Source organism: Meriones unguiculatus, chromosome 9 (genome assembly GCF_030254825.1).
Source record: "Meriones unguiculatus strain TT.TT164.6M chromosome 9, Bangor_MerUng_6.1, whole genome shotgun sequence".
Classification (NCBI taxonomy): Eukaryota; Metazoa; Chordata; class Mammalia; order Rodentia; family Muridae; genus Meriones; species Meriones unguiculatus.
The window spans coordinates 72,198,435-72,218,992 of NC_083357.1; the positions used below are offsets into that span (position 1 = coordinate 72,198,435).

General features: G+C 39.7%; 1 protein-coding gene across 1 annotated transcript in view; it reads right to left on the bottom strand.

Annotated features, from left to right (window-relative positions):
* Cog3 (component of oligomeric golgi complex 3) overlaps positions 1 to 20,558 on the bottom strand; it is a 51,159-nt gene that overhangs the window by 13,803 nt on the left and 16,798 nt on the right. Inside the window, exons 9-19 of the mRNA XM_021635050.2 lie at positions 18,154 to 18,197; positions 17,364 to 17,490; positions 16,466 to 16,557; positions 14,590 to 14,729; positions 13,218 to 13,378; positions 11,551 to 11,656; positions 7,601 to 7,725; positions 6,228 to 6,317; positions 3,682 to 3,802; positions 1,292 to 1,380; positions 1,049 to 1,183 (exon numbers count right to left, since the gene is read on the bottom strand). Of these exons, the coding sequence (XP_021490725.1) occupies positions 1,049 to 1,183; positions 1,292 to 1,380; positions 3,682 to 3,802; positions 6,228 to 6,317; positions 7,601 to 7,725; positions 11,551 to 11,656; positions 13,218 to 13,378; positions 14,590 to 14,729; positions 16,466 to 16,557; positions 17,364 to 17,490; positions 18,154 to 18,197 (1,230 nt within the window). The remainder of the gene's footprint in view (positions 1 to 1,048; positions 1,184 to 1,291; positions 1,381 to 3,681; positions 3,803 to 6,227; positions 6,318 to 7,600; positions 7,726 to 11,550; positions 11,657 to 13,217; positions 13,379 to 14,589; positions 14,730 to 16,465; positions 16,558 to 17,363; positions 17,491 to 18,153; positions 18,198 to 20,558) is intronic.

Sequence of the window (20,558 nt, forward strand, 5' to 3'; positions counted from 1 at the left end):
AAAGAGTTCAAGAAAATGAAGCATCTCAACAGGGAGCTCAGGAAAGACGTGTACAGCAAAGGTTGATCTACAGCTCATGAAGGGGACGTTCTGCCGTGAAAGGAACTGATCTGTGGAGCTTGTGAAAGGACTGGACTTACATCTATGAAGTCAGACTCAAAGTCTCCCGAATGCTGAAAATGTCCTCTATGCACAAACAGGCCTTGTTGTGCCGACCTATATTTACATTTTTTTCAATGAGTCTGAACACAGAAGCAGCCAAGGACGTAGTGTTAATGAGGCTTACATTCAAAGAGCACATATTCAAATCTACAAACAGAACTATGGGTGCTGGTTACTCGGTAGAGTGCTTTCCCTAGCATACATGGGGCCCTGAGTTGTATAATAGGGGTGGTAGCATGTGCCTGCAATCTCAACTGAGCTCTTGGGAGATACTGGCAGAAGAAGCAGAATTCAAGGTCATCCTTAACTAAATCAGAAGTTCAAGGCCAGCCTGATACTTGAGATCATGAGGAAGAGAAGGAGGGAGGGAGGGAGGGAGGGAGGGAGGGAGGGAGGGAGGGAGGGAGGGAGGGAAAGGGGGAAAAAGGGAAGGAGGGAAAGAAGGAAGAAGGGAGGGAAGGAAAGAGGGAAGAAGGGAGAGAAGAAGGAAGGGAGGGAGGGAGGAAGGAAGAAAGGAAGGGAGGAAGGAAGGAAGGGAAACTCTGACTGCTACCACACAGGCCTAAACAGGAAGTGGAGAGGTTTCAGCAGACTGAGAGTCCCAGCCAGCACAGACTTACTATGTAGATAACAGAACACAGCAGGCAGGGCTCAGCTACAACCAGCTCTGCGGTGTCTGTTCTTCAAAACTAAAGGCTGTTAGGCTTACATAAAGAGCTGCAAACCAGCTTTTGTGATAAGGGAACTTTCCTAGAAAAACACAGTAACTTACTCTCCTTTCACTGTATTTTCACAAGTCAAAAACAAACAAACAAACAAAAAAAGAACAAAACAAACAATCAAAAAAACCCAAGGGAAGAAAAGCAGGACTGTACAAAGTCTGCACCTTTGTCATGAACTCTTCCAGCTGCTCTACAAACAGTCTAGTCTGCTGCTGAATGAACTGCTCACAGGCTGACTTCAGGTGCTGGTCTACATCCTTCTTAGAGTCGAGATAATGTTCTCTGATCTCAGGAGTCCCCTGAAAAAGACACAACAATTTCCTTCTGTTTGCACGTACTTAGAAATTAGCAGACAAGTAAAGAATATCATTTAGCTCCCACCACCAATGAAACAGATTCTTTCTCACCTCCAACAAGAACTCTATCAAGGCATTGTTGCTATTCAGCCTAAAAAATCTCGGAACAGTCATAGGGTTCAGGATTTTAAATGCTGCATCTGTGAAACAAAATTCCTCATCCAGTGAACATGTACAGGTTCAACAGAAAAGCTGTGTAATACTAGCTCGCTACTGCTGCCCAGCCAGGAAGCAGCCCCTTCCCTATGTCCTCGCCACAAAGGGCTGAGTGAGATGAGCGCCAGTAATAACGATATGCCTACACGATCATTTGCAAAAGTTACATCTACAAAATTACTTTAATTATGATGATCTATTTATTTAAAAAAAGATAAATGAGATAATACACAGAATTTCGCCACTTTGCCTTTAGATGTTAAGTAGAATTTTTAAAAATACACATACTTACCCAGCTTCTTTATGATCTTGGCTGGCACAGAAATTTAGCCACTTGAATGGCAGTGAATAAACAAATGTGTCAGCCAAGAAGAAAACACCAAGAGGACATATTTACCCCTTAACCTCCAGACTAACTAGAATCTCTGAGAGTACTGAGGTCTCATTGATGTTCAAATGCAATAAGATATACTATTAGTCGTGAGAGGTTAGAGGCTTAAAAGTGAGTTAGAAAGTATTATCAAGTGACAGTTTTTGAAAGACTATGCTTTTGCTTTGTCAAACTAGAGAAAGCAAAGCATGCACTGCTCCCAGCCCTGTTCTGCAAGCACAAGCCACAGTCCTAAGTACTGCCTTGAACTGGGTCTTAATGAAAAGGAACCTCTATCAGATCCAGTACTCGGAAGGGACTGTCCGAAGTGAACAGAACCACATGGTAGGTACATGATATTCATAATATGGTAGGAAAGAAATCCTGCCCAAATCTTAGTCTATTTCATTTTCTCACATCTCAGCAGACTTAAGAGCAGAACCAAGTGGCAGCAACATACAAATTAGGAAAGAACTAAAGTGAACAACTATGCTGAATCCTATCACCCAAATAAAGGCCATTACATGGTTAGAAGTTCCATATGGTTAAAGCACCATTCTCATAGCCCACAGCAAAAGAAGGAAATCCATCAGGCAGCTAGGGGACACAGTGCAAATATGCTTTTAAAAATCTTGGCATTTCTTAAAAGCAAAGCCCAGAAAACCTGGATCCTATTTAAAAATGAAACTAACTATTGTTTAAAAAAAATAACCCACATAAAAACAAAAAGCATTTACTGTGCCGGTCATATGACAGCATTAGGAGAAACACAGTGCCAACTGCTTGAATATGACTCCTCAGGAGACCAGCATGGAGCTCAGCTGAGTTGAATCAAGTCCTCTCTTTCAGATAAGCACAGTGATGGGGAAGCTCAAAGCCTCTGCCTTTGGGATTCTTTTTTTGGCATTTCTGAATCACAGAACACAGAAAATCATTTGAGTCACCATTCAGTTGCTTCAAGATTAAGAGGGAAGTTAATTCATTACACAAATGAATGCTTATAGTATGAGATTAAATCTCTGGAAATCATTTAAAAAAAAAGAGAGAGCTCACAAAAATCTGTAAGAGAAACAAGTGATATTTACAATGTGTCCTTAACTATTTACAATCAAGAGTTCAAATGGCATATATTTTTGATCTCTTCCAAATCTGTTCATTCTGGCTGAGACTTGTGGTGCACACCTTTAATCCCAACACTCGGGAGGCAGAGGCAGGTGGAACTCCATGAGCTCCAGGGCAGCCAGGGCTATACAGAGAAACCCTGTCTTAAAACACCATACCCCCTTAAAAAAAAAAAATCTGTTAATGTTTATTAACAAATAACTATGACAAATCATCTTTTCCAAGATGAATCAAAATTCTACATATTTCACATCACCTTACTTAAAGTAAGCATCTCCAACTTGATGCTATCTTAAGCACAGTGACATGTCTTTGTATTCCTTTTCATTCTTCATGGTCTTGGTAACCAATGAAGGTACCGTGACAACGTCACTGCGCTCCTTCTACAGGAAGGAGGAAGATGGTTACAGAAGTTCACAGCCCTTCAGTTCAAGTTTATACAGGGCCAGAATAAAATCTGACTCTCAGGTGCATAGACAAACCCCAATTTGCTGGCACAGCTATTTATCTTACAGGTATTTATTATAATGATTTTCATCTTATACTTGCTTATGGCCCAGGACAGTTAAATTGTATTATACATGGATATGTTCAGATATAGCTCCTCCAATAAAGACAATCAACAAATCAGAAGTAGCTAGGATACTGACAGCTCAGTTTAGTATGAATAAGTAACATATTTAGCAAGCAAAGCATGCAGAGAAATTGCAGATGAACATAAAATAAACCTGTAGCCTGTGCTGACACACCAAGTCAAATACACCCAACTGTGTCAGCCAGGACAACAAAGTACCTCTAGTTTTCTTGAGGTCCAGGGAAATTTCCTTAATGGTGAATTCAGTGTGAAATGGAGCAATTTGTTCTCGAAGAATCAAAAGATGCTTAATTAAGAAAAGTTGTCCATCAATCTGAGTCTAAATTATAAGACAAGAAAAAAAAGGCATTATTACAAATTAAATCAGAATAGGAACATATAAACTATCATTCCACATTAAATCTACACAAATTACAGCCTCAAGGTGCCAATACTCTGCTGCACAGTGAACTCTCTAGGTTTCTCATGTCAAAGTTCTCTGGAAAATTCTTGCTTCTGACTCTGAACATTATCCCTTGCTCTACTTAAGGAATCCAAGAGAACAAACCACATAAAAGGCTGGGAAGAGACTTCTAACTTGGCACTGAAGTGGAAAATACTGTCACATACGAGCCACACTGAGCAGCACAGACAAGCTCAAAGGATGAGTCTCAATTTGCTTACTCAGAGCCTTCTAGTTTCTCTTAGGAGGACATCTTTCCCTGCATGGCTCACATGGTCTTGGTATCCAGAACGTCAGACATACAAAGTACAAAAGGAGCCTCTAACTATAAAATGGACTGGCATCCCTCTCCAGGATTAGATCCCCATCAAACAGAGGGCTGGCTGTCCCTACACAGACCCTCCTGCTACCTCAGGACTGTCTGCAATGGCCTTGGGACTAAGATGGAGCTCTCAAAGCTCTGACCAAGTTCCAGAATAGCAATTACAGTCTTCATGATAGAAGTGTGTTTATTAATAAAGCAAGGAGGTTGCTCAAGGCAGAATTTTATTTTGAAAACGTTTCTAATTAAGTGTGCATATTAAATTAGGAAAATATAACGTTATCCTTCATAAGCAGAATAAAAGGATTCGTAACCTTTTATTCACAATCTCTCAGCCTCTCTTTCCACCAATTTCTAATGCACAGTCACTATCAACACACCACATATAAAGGAAGCTCACCTGGCCTTGTGGAGCACAGCAGCAGATAAACATGAAATGCTGAGCATCCCATATACTTGTTCTAGTTGTAAAAGGACAACTTTGACAACAAAACTGTGCCACGGACTTCACTTACTTTATTAAAGCTGTTGTAACTCAAGAAAATAGTACAATATGCTACAAACTAGGTGTTCAACTGATATATGTAATGACAATTTACCTTAAAAAACTAAAAAACTCCTGAGTTAAAAGGCAAAAAATTACACAATCTCAGCCACAAAAACAAATAAGCTAACAATGCTTACCAAGCTGCAGGTTTCCTCAGATACAATAAACACTTTAACATGTAGGAAACAGAATTATATAAAGGACGGTGACCTACAGATAAAGAGGATAGAAGGCTCAGGGGCTTAAAGAGGAGAGAGCACAAAAGGCCGTAGCACGTGGCCACCTATACAAAGTCTTTGGAAAATAAAGACGCACGTGGGGTCAAGGGAGGAGTCACCCAGTCACCCACTTGGTGACATCACTTTGTGACATTTTTGCTACATAAATGTACTATTTTATTTTTATGTCATCCTTTGTCTTAAGCTATTATTTCACAACTTTAAAGTTAGCAGCTGTGCACTCTTCCATCATACACAACATTTCCCAGTTTATTCAGCAGCTCCCCCGGCAATTTTAGGCAGGAGTTCCAAATTTCACCAATCACAAAAATGTGAGAGATGAGTCTTACAAATGTTATTTAAAACTTGACTCTGCCTATTTAGAACTTGTTTGTTTCAAGGTCTTTTAATCCCTATGAGGAAATCCTCTCAATGTCAAGCACAAAAGTAAAAATAGTCACAAAGATAGAGCTTTTCTGGTAAGAAGACTCTTTTATCAGGAGACTTTTCTCAGTGATCTGAAGTTAGAAAATCAAATTTGTAAATCTGGAATTCACAGGCTTGAGCCCTGCAAACAATGGGGAAATTCTGTGTCCAAGTAACCCTCAGAGTTCCATCCCTACAGGCAGCAGGTACTCTGGGGAGAGCTGACTAGGGCAATACTGCTGGCCATGCTCTCCTTCCTGAAAAGGCAGAGGGAGAAGTACAGGCCAGAAGCTTCCAGCCCAAGAGCCCGTGCTGATTCCAAACCATAAGCCATACAGTCATGGCAACTACTTTAAGTCACACAACACAGGACTCTAATGCCTACCCTCAAGGCCAACTGGCTGGCTTCCTCCAGGTAAGGCCACTGGGCTATTTAAAATACTGCACAGATGACGAACTGCCGTTTCCTTGAGCATACTCTCTTGGTATTCTGGGGAAACAGCAGTAAGTACCACCTCCTCAGTCACAAAGGCAGTCACAAGACATCTTTGCCCTGTGGCACTAGAGCCTCAGTATCAGTTTTGGTACATCAGCAAGGGCAGACTCTCTCAGTGTAATCTTCAGTGAGCGCTACAACGAAATAACAGTTCCCTTCAAAGGGTCTCAAAATTCTCTCCTATCAAACAAACAAATCTTACTGCTAAGTGACTTTAAATTTATGTGACTCTAAATGATATGTTGCACAACACTATTAGAGGCAATAAAATTTCACCTAACACTTCATCAAACCTTGTTTTTGCTGATAGACTCTGATGCTCCTAGCAAGGACTGTATGCAGGCTGACAACGCTTCTTGTGATAATCCTTGGAACACCGCCCTCTAGTGGAAGAAGAGAGAGAAACCTCAGCCTGTAGTCGTGCACAAAACAAAACAAAAAAAGATATGTTGTTCCCTGCCTTCAGGGAACAACATTTACTTTCATACTTGGATCACTGACCCTCAGTTTTTGGTTTTTTTTTTCTTTCCATTCCACCTTTCTGGACTGCCACATGGCTCTGTAATGTGCACTCAAGCCCGGAAATGCCCATGTGTCATTGACTAAACATGTTAGCACCTACTCACGGCCAGCACTGTGCTAGTCACAGCGAGGTTAAGTACAGGGATCAACTAGACAGGCAGGGTTAACCTCACAGAGTGTTCACTCCGGAAGAATCTCAGGTAGTGTGCTAGAACTTGCCATACAGTGGATGTCGGCCTCAAGCCCCAGACCCTCCTTCCTCACTCACATAAATACATGCACAGCCATACTCAGGCAGTAAGTAGGCTGTTTCTAAGCTCAAAATTAACTATAAAACAAAGCCTCAAGTGTATTTTCTAAAAATGTATCCCAGGTGACTACAGATGATGTTTTAAGATGTATGTGCAATCTTCTTTTTAAACAGGAGGAAAATGGAAACAACGGAAACAATCAATAGAAAAAAGTTGACCAAAAAAAAAAAAAAAAAAAGGAAATTATGGAAGACCTGTAAACACAGAGCATTCTGAGGAACTCAGTTGGATTCTTATAAATAAGGGCTGAAGAGATGGCTTAGTGGTTATGAGCGCTAGCTGTTCTTACAGAGGACCCAGGTTTGATTCCCAATACCCACACAGTGGCTCACAACCATCTGTGACCTCAGATTCATCTGTGATACATTTCTCTGCCCTCCTCTGGTACCAAGACCTTGCCTGCCTCAACAACAACAACAAAAACAGATTACAGTAGCTACATTTACTACTAAATATTATACTAATACGCCATCCCAATGTATTGTTCCTCATTCCTGCATCTCTTTCTTTAACAGAAAAACTAAAGCAGAGAAATTAATAAGTAGTTTTAAACTTATTTGCGGTCATGGACTCCTTTAAATTTTGATGAAGAATACAGCTTTGATCCTCAGAAAGACACAAATGCAGACACACATTTAAAACTTACCCACAGTTTCAAGGAGCCCCTAAATTAGATAAACCTTCAAGTTACTGAAATATTTAAAAATTACAACTCTGAGAATATCAACAAAATACTGCTTCGAGCTCTTAAAGTAGATTAGAACTTAAAAATATTCCAAGCAAATTCTAAAATAAGCAAGGCACAGTAAAGATATAAGAATTCACACACATACATCTATGCATCTATACAATTTGGAGAGACAGACAAGTGTCCTTCGCACTGTGGGATACCACATCCCATGAAGATCTGCTGGAGAAATCGTGGTCTGCAGTCTAGGATTGAGGGAGTCTGTTGAACCTAAAACCCAAATGGAAAAGAACATATATTCCAGGCATGTGGGAATCATACAAGAATTTACATGGCAGCTGTAAACTATTTATTCCCATTGGCTAGCAACGGCTAGAAGACATCAATTTTTCCCCACCTTTTGTTTAATAACAAATACCCTAGGAAGTGTAAACCAGTACCAGCCAAGGGTTAAGACTGAGAGAAACTGGAGAGCACAGGGACACACACATTCCAGCCATACATATATACATATATGCTCAATATTGCTCAACTCCAGTTATATTTCACAAAGTAGGATCAGTAATCTCTATGGAATAAATCAACAGCATACTTGTGGGACACATCAGATTCTAGAAGGCAGATCTATATGCAGTGGGCACCGATAAAGGTAGATAAAGGTCAGTACAGGGGTCTAGACCAAGGCGTCACACATGCTGGGCAAGCACTCTATCATCACAGCACTCCATACCTTCCTCCTGTCTAAAGTCTGAGACAGGATCTTGCTAGGTTGTTCAAGCTGCCCTAGCTCACGTGTAGTTTAGGCAGGTCTTTAACTTGTGATCCTCCTGACTTAGCTCCTGAGTAGCTATATTACAGGTCTACACCTGGACTGGTGAAACAGGGCAGTTTTAAACAGAAAGAGATCAAAGCTTGCCTGGCATTTGCCTTCAGTTCTGAGCTGTATCACTTAACACATCTGCTCACCACTGAACAGATCAGAAAAGGCACTTTTCGCCCAGAGGAGAGTGCCTGAATAGGAGGAAACCTTTGCAAGAGAATCACAGTCACTTAATCCGAAGTCAAATTTAACAACCACAAAGGTGGAGCTCATACACATCTCTGGGACAAGAGATGATACTCATATATGAACTATTCAAGGACATCTTGAGAAACTTAAAAACTACATTCTTAGCACAGTAATATCCGTACTTACATAAGAGATGTCCTCATTCTGGAGAGATGCAAAGTGTCAAGCAAGGACACCAATAATTTAAAGTGTCTGGCTGCCTGTGTGGTGGCACATACCTTTAATGCCAGCACTTGAGGCTGATGGAGAATCATCAAACCTTCAAGGCTGGCCTAGGTTAGACAGGAAGACCCTACCAAAAAAGTGAGTTTGTGTGCATTTATGATAAATGCTAAGTCTTAAATCTAGGTAGTGTGTGTGTGTGTTCATCTTATCTTTCTTTTCATTTCTGTACATATTTTGTTTTTCAATAATAAAAATAGCATGATGAACTGGTAATGCTGCAAAATTATTATTTTTTTTTTAATATCTATATCTGGCCAGACAGTGGTGGCACACACCTTTAATCCAAGCATTTGGGAGTCAGAGGCACGCAGATCTCTCAGTTAGAAGCCAGACTAATCTACAAAGTTAGTTTCAGGGATACACAGAGAAACCCTGTCAAAAAAATTTGGATTGTTCAAAAGATGTGAAGGAGGGGCTGGTGAGATGGCTTAGTGGTCAAAAGCACTGGCTGCTCTTCCAGAGAACCTGGGTTCTGTTCCTAACACTCACGTGGCTGCTCACAACCCTTTGTAATTCCAGTTCCAGGGGCTCTGATGGCCTCTTCCGACACTACAAGCACTGTATGCATGTGGTACACATACATGATACAGGCAAAACACCCATACACATAAAATAAAAATAAAAAGGAAAACTTTTTAAGTAAATAATAAAACAAAATATCTGATGGTAAGCATTTTTTTCAAAACTGTATAGCACTTGCATAATCTCTACTCTCTTCCATAAGGCCACACTTCAATCTAAGATCTTCAAATTTCCTACAGATGGTGGAGTGCTTGCCTAGAACACACAAAGACCTGGGTATGATCCCTCAGCACTGCACATGCTGAGTACAGTGGAGCATGCCAGTAATCCCAGCAGGCAGGAAGTAGAGGCAAGAGGATCAGAAGTTCAGTCAGCCTAGCCTACGTAAAACCCTGTCCAAAAAAGAAAAAAGAAAGAAAGAAAGAGAGAGAGAGAGAAAGAAAGCAAACAAAATGTGTATATCAGAGAACACTCAGGCAGAGGCCCTAGAGTTTTGCTGAAGAAACTACTATCTGCAGGATCCGTCTTTCCAGATAAAAAGAAAGAGTTGTGTGCTCCGAGGCTGCAGCCAGCTTGTCTGCTCGCTTACTCCACCATTTAACTTGGCCAGAATGTCTCCTCGCAGAGCCACCTTAGCAGGGCAGAGCAGCTCCTGTGATCCTCCTGCATGTCCTCCAACATCACTCTCTCCATCAGCCTTGGGGCCCTCCCGTTCCTTCACTACGCTCCATAGGGTAGAAAGCCTGTGCTCTCTAATAAAAAGACTGACAGTTGGTCTCTTCACAAAGGCCCCACAGCACTCTGCCAGGGCACCAATCTACTTTATTAACTCAAACATTTCAAGCCTTCCTCTGGGAAGGTTCTCATTCTCTCACATTCCAGACACTTAGGAACTAGGACAATGGTTACAGTCCTGCTACACTTCTGCTCCTCATGATATCTGACTCCCATTCCCATTCTCCTAATGCCAGCACCATGTGGATGACATGTATTCTTGTCCTTCTGAGTGTCAAGGTTCTTAATCCTTACCAACTTCCCCAAGACACTCTTATTAATTACTTAAGGTTACTTTTTTGGAACTCCATTCTACTGCTTTCTCAGATTCTCTTCCTCCTCCCATTAGTCTCCCAGGTTACAGCAGTACCCCTTCTCTAACATTTCATCACTCTCAATTGTTGACCACCTCCTCTGCCTTCAATCACGCTTGCTCTTCCTCAGTCAGCTCAGTCCATTCCTCTGCCCCTACTAGCTCCTTAACACCGGCACTGTCAACGTCTCCCCCAGACTACCATACAGGCTTCCATCCAGACTGCCCTGGAGTGAGGTACAGACTAAGCACCAGCCACGCCTCAGCCTTTAAACCAGCCCTCCTACTAGAGCTCCAAAACAGTGCTATATAACAGAATTATAACATAAGTCAGAAATGTGGGACATTAAAATGACCATAAAAAAGTAAAAACAAATGGAATTTTAAAGTCTTATTTAATCCAATAAATCTCAAATATCAATTTATAATATAACTAATGTAAAAATTACTACCATAGTAATTTCCATGTGTTCGTTCATGCTCAATCTTTGGTTCTGGTATGCATTTAACTTGTCTATGGCACAGGGTACACTTGTCACACTTGGAAACACTATCCATACTCAGGATGCTCAGCAGAGGGTGGCTGAATACTAGAGGACACAGATTTAGAGCCTTCCCTGTTGGCTGGCTTTTCTGTTGCTATGATAAGACATTGACCAAACCAACTTAGAGGAGGAAGAGGCTTATGTGTTCTTATAAATGCTGGGTCATAGTCCATTACTGAAAGAAGCCAGGGCAAAAGCTCAAGGCAGGAAGTGAAGCAAAGGCCATGGAGGGATGTTGCTTACTAGCTTCCTCTCCATAGTTCCTCAGCCTGTTTTCTCATACAGCAAAGGACCACCTGTCCTGGAGTGGCACCACCGACTTTTCCTGATTCTCTCACACTCTACAAAAACACACTACCAAACACCATACCTCACACTGAAACCCCTCTTTTTCACTCAGTATATGCCCTTCCCAACATCTATGTCCCAAAGCTCCTCATGGTCTAGGAACATCAGTTATATCCTATCATCATTTCACTCTATAGAATTACATTTGGGATCTATCAATCTGCCCCAAGAAAGTATGAAAGCACAAGCTGGTTTTTGCTTTTGTTTTTGCTTTTTTTTTTTAATGACAGAGACACAGTCTGCAAAAAGGTTAATAAACTGAACAAATAAATACCAGAAGTTAAGACATCATAACATACCAGATTTTCTTAAACTGTTACTCTCTCCTTCTTCTAACCGAACATCTGAAAAAGAAGCTTCTGAGGGTGCCTTCTTTTGCTCATCCTTTAAACTCTGTGCAATTTGCTATATAGAGAAATAAGAAAGAACATTCAAGTATAGTTTTTCTTAGTACCTTGCAATCTCAACCAGCTGATGTTCTGTAAACTCCTATAAAATTCCAGTATCGTGAAAAACTATCATTACAAAGCAGAAATACACCTCATAATTATCACTTTAACCCTTAATGGTAAAACCTCACATTACGTCCCTTTGATGTAATGAAGAAATAAACATCAGCTATTAGTATTCTCACCAAACAATTAGAAGGAAGACGAGGAGGAGGAACAATGAGACAAATCCTGGTTTCTTCCAAATAGTCAGTTATAAAAATAAAACACAAAACAAAGTGGAGGAGGAATCTTAACTTCATTTTTTAGGTTTCTATTTATTATTTTGTGTGTCCAGCCATGGACAAAATTTTTATTCATTAAAAAAATTAACATGCTTAGGAGTCAGTATCAAGAGCCCTTAGCTTGGGTTGGACCAATGAGTCAGAAGCTAGAATACACACTTCTCTTTCAAGAGCCTCATTTAGTTAGTGCCCAGCTCCCACATCAAGTGACCCACAACCACCTGTTACTCCAGCTCCAGAGGATCCTACGACCCCTGCTGGCTTCCATAGATACACACACATGCAGACATACACATATTAAAAAAAAAAAAATTTTTTAAATTTAAGTATTCAAACTACTTTCAAATGATTAAGCAACAAAACATGTTGACAAAAAATAAGGTAATGTGACAACTTTTGACCATGAAACACAGGGTACTGGGTATCTGAATCCAGAATTTTAGAAACTCTGTTGTTTTTAGGTGAGAAGTTTTATTATAGTTGGTTAAAAACAAAACCATCCTTACCTTTTAGAGTTACATACCAAAGTATTTACATATTAAAATAATGCCTGAAACAAATTCATCCTAAAACAACTGATGGGAGCAAGGGGGTAAAAGTGAACAAGAAATAAGATGGATTCAGAGAGTTTACTGCATTATTAGCTATACTTTTGCTTTTACTCTAAGTTTTCACTTAAAAACTAATTCTAATTTTTTAACCTAAAACTAGACTCAAATAACCCTGTCATGACACTAATGTCCTAGGTAATCTTTGAACTCTACCCAAAGATCACAGAAATGAAGGTACAAGAACAGTCAGAAGGGTCAGTGAGACAACAGGAGACTTCAATACGTCAATCCAAAGCTGGTAGAATATAATTTTAGGAATTAAGACAAAGGGCCATGTTACCAACATTAACTGTGGATGCGGCTATGCTATCCACCCTCTAATATGCCATTCACAAAGAAACAGGAGAAACTGAAGAAAGCACAAGAATGTTCATATGCTGACAAAGGGCAAAGAGCTGTATGGATTGCTTACCAAACATAAGTGCAAATTACAATATATTTGTGCTCAATTCTTTAGTTTCATTTCCTATGACTTTGATAGCAAGTACAATTGATTTTATATTATGAGAGATAGTTTAAGGAGAGATATTCTATCTTAACTAGTATAAAACTAATACAAAACTTAACTAGTACAAGCTTCTTGGGAGCAGCAGGCAGATGAAGTCCAGGTAAAGAGACCCACCTCCATCATGACTAGCTTATCAGGATAGGCCAGGTCTCCAGGCGCTGGTTTGTAGCCTGTGATGTCTGTCTGAATGTAGATATGGGTTCGATACACAAGCCTCTCTTGTACATCTTCCAACATCTGCTTTACTCCAGCTGCAAATGCCCCCAGTTGTTCAGCTTTAAAGAGAAAAAAAAAAAAAAAAGCCATCATCCACTCCTTTAGAGTCAGGAAGGTGCTTCCTTAACTACTGACCTGCTCTGACGTGGCATGAACCACTTGTCTGAGAGACTGTGGCTGAACTCTCCTCAGTATAACTCAATGATCTTGGAAAATTTAGTAGAGAGCTTTCAATGTCCTCAGGTTAGACATGGGGAAACAAACTGGCCCTTCCATCTTCTTCCCAGGACTCTGCCATTTTATTCCTATCATTTACATTCACAATAAATCTGTACTAAGTTAATCCATATAGCTTCAAACCAATACTAAAAGATAGCTAAGGAGGCTTATTAACCAGGTTGTCACCCCCCCCCCATTTTATGAATAAACTGAGCCCACATTTTTACAAAGAAAAAGGTGAAATATGAATTTATATAGTATTTCTCCCTTTCTAGAATGCCACTGATGTTAAAAAATGAATCAGTAATATCTTTCCAAGGGTCAAGGACTAGAGATAACGTACAGTGATAGAAAACATTCACAGCACTTTAAAAATCAACTGAACTTCAGAAACACTGAGACATGATACATTGCACCACAGAATGAACCAAGTACAGAAAGAGTAACTCTGAGGAGCAACATGCACCTACTGCTGGAAGTGGCAGCAGCAATCCACCCCACCAGCAAGAGCCTAATTCAAAGGGAGTTTTCACAGGTATCAAAATCATGTTCCCTACTGCGTTCCAACCAAACCGATGGTAACTGGTGAAACACTGAGTGCTACTGAGGAAATGCTGCTCTTCACTTCAGTTTGAAGCTGACGGCTCACTACTACCTGAGCATGTCAGACAATCCCTGGAGTTCAGTCAGAAGCATGAAGTGAGTCTGGCTCCAGTGTGCTAGATCCCTAAGAAGCCCAAGTTCAGTTTTCTCTGGACCCCAAATGCCAAAATGAAATGGACGATTTTATTGCTCATTTTGCCAGATTTTAAAATTTCTATATGTTTCATTTGTAGCATTAAATGGTTCCAGGTGAAGAAACATCTTTATTTGACAAGGAAATACCACCCCAAGCTCCAAAACATTGGCCTACTTCTCTAAAAGTTTAAAACTTAAAAAAACACTAAGTATTTATGAAGCTGTGGAGAAAAAGGTCCTTTTTTTTTCTCACAGTCACTGAACCACAGATACAATTAAGAAGCTTTTAAAGTGATCACTTCTGTATATTTACCATTGTTCTGCACATGGTCTTCAAGCACTTCGTTTTTAAGAATCCCACAAAGCTCTGACAAGGTCTCTAAGTGAATGACATGGATGATCAATGGCCGGAACACATCATACAATGACACGCACAATTTCTCCAAAAGCTCACTAAAAAGAAGGACAAGATTTAGTTGTTAACAGTAAAATTTTAGGATTTTTTCCAATGTGTTTAAAAGCCAGACACAGTGGTACACACCTGTAACCCCCAGCACTCAGGGAAACAGAGGCAGGCAGATCTCTGTGAGTTTGAGGCCAGCCTGGTATACAAAGTGAGCCGAGGACAGCCAAGGCTACACAGAAAAACACTGCTTCAGAAAAACCAAACAAATAACAAATAATAAAACAAAACAAATAAACAAGCTCCATGTATTTCCTCTAGCCAATGAAAAGAATAAAAATGGAAAATGGTTAACTGGGCATATTATAGAGTGATGTGTGAGAACTGAGTCTTTAAATTACTTTTGCTTTAAAAGCTCAGGATCTACCTAACCCTAACAGTTAACTCAAATTAGCTGTTCCCAACCTCAAGTCAACTGACTGTAGCCCTGGCTGTCCTGGACTATTTGCAGACCAGGCTGGCCTCAAACTCACAGAGATCCACCTGCCTCTGCCTCTGTCTCCATGAGTGCTGGAATTGCAGGCATGGGTCACCACACCTGACTACAACTTTCACTTTAACAAAAATTTTATATTTTTTCAAGTAATTACAGTAATGTTATTGCCTTTTATATTCTACACCACTGCAGATCAAACAGTTACACACACACACACACACACACACACACACACCCCACATGTTCAAACTTAAAAAAAAAAAGTAGCCAGTACTGGTGGCACACACCTTTAATCCCAACACTTGAGAGGCAGAAGCAGGAAGATCTCTGTGCATTCAAGGCCAGCTTGATCTACATAGAGAGTTCCAGGACAGCCAGGCCTACACAGAGAAGCTGTCACAAAACAAAACAACAAAATTTAAGGAAAAAAGACAACAAGTACTTTGGACCTAAATCAAGTACTTTGAGAAATTTTAAACACCTGAAGAGAAAAGGTTAGGTGTCCATGCTCCTCACTGTCAACAGTACCCTTCTATACACAGTACTTCACTAAGGAACCACCCCAACCAAATCAGGAAAGACGTTTTTCTCTTCTTCAATATGAGTCATAATCTTGGGATCTTTCTGAGTCAAAAATAACCAACATGAGGGATCAAGTGACTAACAATGGACGTGAAAATCATTTAACAAAAAAATCACAAACAACATCTACATTTTTAACTATTGTTTATTAGTTAGCCACAAAGAATTTCTAAACTAGAAGGTACTATTATATGTGGTGTAGATAAAGGAATCCAGATCCCAGGACTTAGTTCTTAGACATTTTTAAAGATTATTTTATGCATAAAAGGACCAGAGTTGGCACAAGACACACCAAGACCAAGTCTCAGCACAAAGGAGATTTTTTTTGCCCCAGAGAGACAAAGGGCAGGAAATATGAGACAAAAACAGCAGAGAGAGGATGAGGGAGAAGGGAAAACGAACAAGGAAGAGGGGAAAGGAATATTTGCCCCAGAGGAACAAAGGACTGCCTCTGGATAGAGGAGACTGACCATTCTTAGACTTCTTTTTATCATCCCATAATGTCTCCAAAACTTCACTAAGAAAAATATGAAAGCATGCTTGCCTTTCAACTACAGACTTGAGGAGATAATCACAACATTCTGCTTCCACACAACAGAGCTCAAACACTGTTGTTAACTGTAGAATGTTCCTACAGTATATTAGTCCATTATTGTCAATCGCAAATTAAATCTTACCCACAAGAGCTAGATCCCATGTGTCACTTACTCTAATTTTGACGTTGGCTTTGTGAAAAATTCATTGTAAAGTTGGTACTCATCTTGGCATACATGGACCATAAAGGCACAGCCACTGCGAACCTGCAATAAACAAACACATCCCACCTACAAAGACGCACATGCCAGGCCTTACGGAATGAAGCCTATACTTTGCTTGCAAAGCGATTACACACATAGATTCATAAGCAACTTTCTAGAAAACAGAAAATGGCTGGTTCTCAGTGGATTACTACAAAATAAAATTTTTTACTATTTCATTTTCTAAACTCTTGATAATAAACAAGATTTTCTAGTTAAAAGAGGGTACTTTTAAAAAGAACTTTCATGTGTTTTTTCCAAAGTATAAGTTAAAATCACCCTCAACAAAAGGCCATTTCTGCATCAAAAAACTAAGCTGGCGTGGTAGCACAAACATGTAATCCCAGCAATCGGAAGGCTGAGGGAGGACAAGCAAACATGAAGGCCAGTCTAGGTAGGTTGCATGATGAGATTGTATCTTAAACAAACCAAAGAACACCTAACAATTACCAAGTACTTTTCAACATAAATCCACTAACTCTGAAACTTCATCTTTCAAGGAAGAATACATACTTGTAAATCTTCATATTTCAAAAATAATAATAACGTGAGGCCATTTTACAAAGCTGAAGGACTAATTTCCACTATGAAATAAATGTTAATTTGGGAAACAAAAAGGGTATTAACCTGTTGAGTCCTGACTGACTTATTTTCTCCCAAAAGCTGTGTGCTACAAAAATAAGGTTAGAGGCGACTGCTCAGAAAGCCTCAGAGACACGGCCAAACCTGGAAGAGTACTGTTAAGAAGAGAGTGAATCAGCACGTATCGGAGAGGAAAGAGCAGGACTTGTCCAACAGCAGGCACTTACCAAGGCACAATGGTCTCTGTTATTTTGGCTAGTTAGCTCTGCAACAGTACAGGCAATACTGGGGCCCAAAAGGAGCTCACGCTGATCAAGGTAACACTGGTGGATATCATTGAGCAGGTGCTGGTATCTGATGGAAGGCAAAGGAAGAACAAGACGAGAACTATTGTATGATTCCTCTCCTGTGTGGAGGCTAGGTTTACACATCCGCACAGAAGACATGAGAGTAGAGGGGGCCAGATGGGGCAAGGAGAGGACTACTAGGAATAGAGAAAGAGGAAGGTATGGGGGAAGGAATAAGGGCAAAGTACATGAGATGCTAATTAAAATGTCTTCATGAGCCTATCACTATGGACAGTGAATATACAGTATTTTTAACTAGAAAAAAATAGTAAGACTGGAGTATACATTTTTATTTCAAACGCACAAATTACATCTGATCTGAAGTTCCAGAACAGGTTGCCAGGCTTCTAAAGCCATAATGGTCACCCCTCTTTTGCCCACAGTAAACACTCAGGAATACAGATGCAGAAAAGAAAGCACAATAAACTGATACAAAAGCTTGGTCTTTTAGGGAAGGGTTCTCTTCAACAGAGACCACACATCTGCTTGTCTGAAAAAGAAGGAAACTCTGCTAATGTCACCATGACAAACCTGCTAGGTCAAGCCTGAGACTCTGCTCTCTAAACAAACTGTGTGCCTGAGGACAGGGAGGCAGCTGCTCAGAAAGTGCCAAGGGCATAACGAGATCGGGAAGGGTACAACAAAAAGACAAGAGCTGCTGAGTACTCACTCGGGTATCTTCTCAGAGCGTTGCTCTATCTGTTCAATAAGAGCCTGGGGAATAAAGAAAGACATATATGTTCACCTGTCTTAGCTGTACTTCCCATTGCTTACTGGTTATACTGGTTATCCCTTACTTAAGTAACAATGTGAAAAGTTAAAAATCTTAAAAATGACATGTAAGAAGCGATCATGCTTAATACCACAGTATATCTTTTTCAGGTTTTTGTTTAAGATTTATTTATTTATTATGTAGTCAATGTTCTGTCTGCATGTACACCTGCCGGCCAGAAGAGGGCACTAGATCTCACTATAGTTATAAGCCACCATGTAGTTCCTGGGAACTGAACTCAGGACCTATGGACGAGCAGCCAGTGCTCTTAACCTCTGAGCCATCTCTCCAGCCCCCTTTAAGTTTGTTTGGTTTTTTTGTTTTTTTTTTTGTTAATACCAAATTAGCACTCTTTCTTTGTTTTCTTTAATTTTCTTTATAAGTCTGGGTGCTTTGCCTGCATGTGTATTTGTGCACATGAGTCCTGGTGCCCATGAAGGTCAGAAGAGGGCATCAGACCCCAGAGACTGGAGTTACAGACAGTTGTGAGACCCATATGGGTGGTGGGACTCAAACCTGGGTCCTCTAAAAGAGCAACCAGTGTTCTTAACCAATGAACTATCTCTCCAGCCCCACATTTTCTTTTGAATGAAAGGTGGAATTGTACTATATATTCAGCTCTATAATCTGTTTTTAATAACATTTCATAAATATTTTTCTATCATTAAATACTTTTCAATGATAAAACACACACACACACACACACAAAGCTTTATCTGGTAGCTAGTAAATACTCAATAACCACTGCCCACAGCATATAAAACATTGCATAAACCTGGATACGGTGGAATGTACTTGGGAAGGTGAAGCAAAGGGGCATCGGGGATTCCCGGCCAGCCTGAGCTCAGTGGTGACTTTGAAGCCAGCACGGACTGCATATATAGCAGTAGCCCATCGCAAACAGCAGCAGCAACAAAAGTTAAATAAATCAATATAACATCATATGAAGTGGTTGCATATTCTACTGTGGGTAGATGCACTCAAAATCAACTGTTCTGTTCAGCATTTGCTCCCAGGATCACAGTCACTAATTCACAGCCTGGTGTCAAATACCTGTCCTGACAGATCGAAGCCCAGGCAGGAATGTTCACTTCGCCAAGACCCCATAAGGCAAACTGGTATAATGAGTTAACTAAATTTCTCCCTTTTCCTTTTCCAAAAACTTCATTATTTTTATGTGTGCGGTGTTTTGCCTGTGTGTATGTCTGTGCAACACATGCATGAAGGGGCCAAAAGGCATCAGATCCCTGGGGCCTGGAGTTGCAGACTCTTGGTTAGCCACAATGTAGGGTCTGGGAATTGGAACAGGACACTGTGGAACAGCAGCCAATGCTCTAACCACTGGGCCTTCTCTTTGGCCCCCAAGTTGCTCCTTTGTAAGGACAACTTCATGGGCACTTCAATACACTAAATCAAAGAAATATACTTTATATGGTTTTTTATTCTGTTCCAATAAAAATGTTTTTTTGGAAAGAAATCCATTACTGTCACTGAAACCTCAAAAACACTATTCCACCTTAATCTGAAACTTCTGAGACAAAAAAAATATATATATATATATATATATATATATATATATATATATATATATATATAACTAGCACTAGCATGCATTCCCCACCCTGGTCATTTTATAATAAATATTCATCTCTCTCAACAAACATTCTATTTTCTACCTTTGTTTTCCTATTTAAGAGTTAGAATTTTTAATTTTTATCCCTTTAATCTTTTAATCTGCTAATTAATTTTAATCTGGTAATTTAATCGGGTAATTCCTAGCTGTACTTTCAGGAGGTCTATACTTACTAATTTAATATTTATTAGATCACCTAGAATGTATTCTGATGTCATGAAATAAAAGGGTTGTTTTTTTGCCCAGATACTTAGCAAATTTTTCCAATACATGTAGAAAACCCTAGATCTTTTTCTTTACTTGAAATGCTCTGAGTTCTAGAATTTTTCATGTCAGTGACCTGTCTGTGAATTCTTTTTTTTTTTTTTGTCTGTGAATTCTTAAATCAACAACACTACACTTTCCAAAATTTTGTTTTGTCTTACCGATCTAAAGAAATCTTTCTGTAACTTTAGCTAACAGTACATTCCAAACAATAAGCACACTGAAAAAAGAACTGACATTTCAAAATAACTCTCTCCAACCAGTACCATGACGGATTTATCGTCTTTTTAATCCTTATGATTTTTTATATACTTTTATCATTTCATTTATCCCATATTTCCATTAATGTTACTGCTAGGTAAATATTTTATGTCTTCTATCATAAAATAAACAGAACCCCATCACC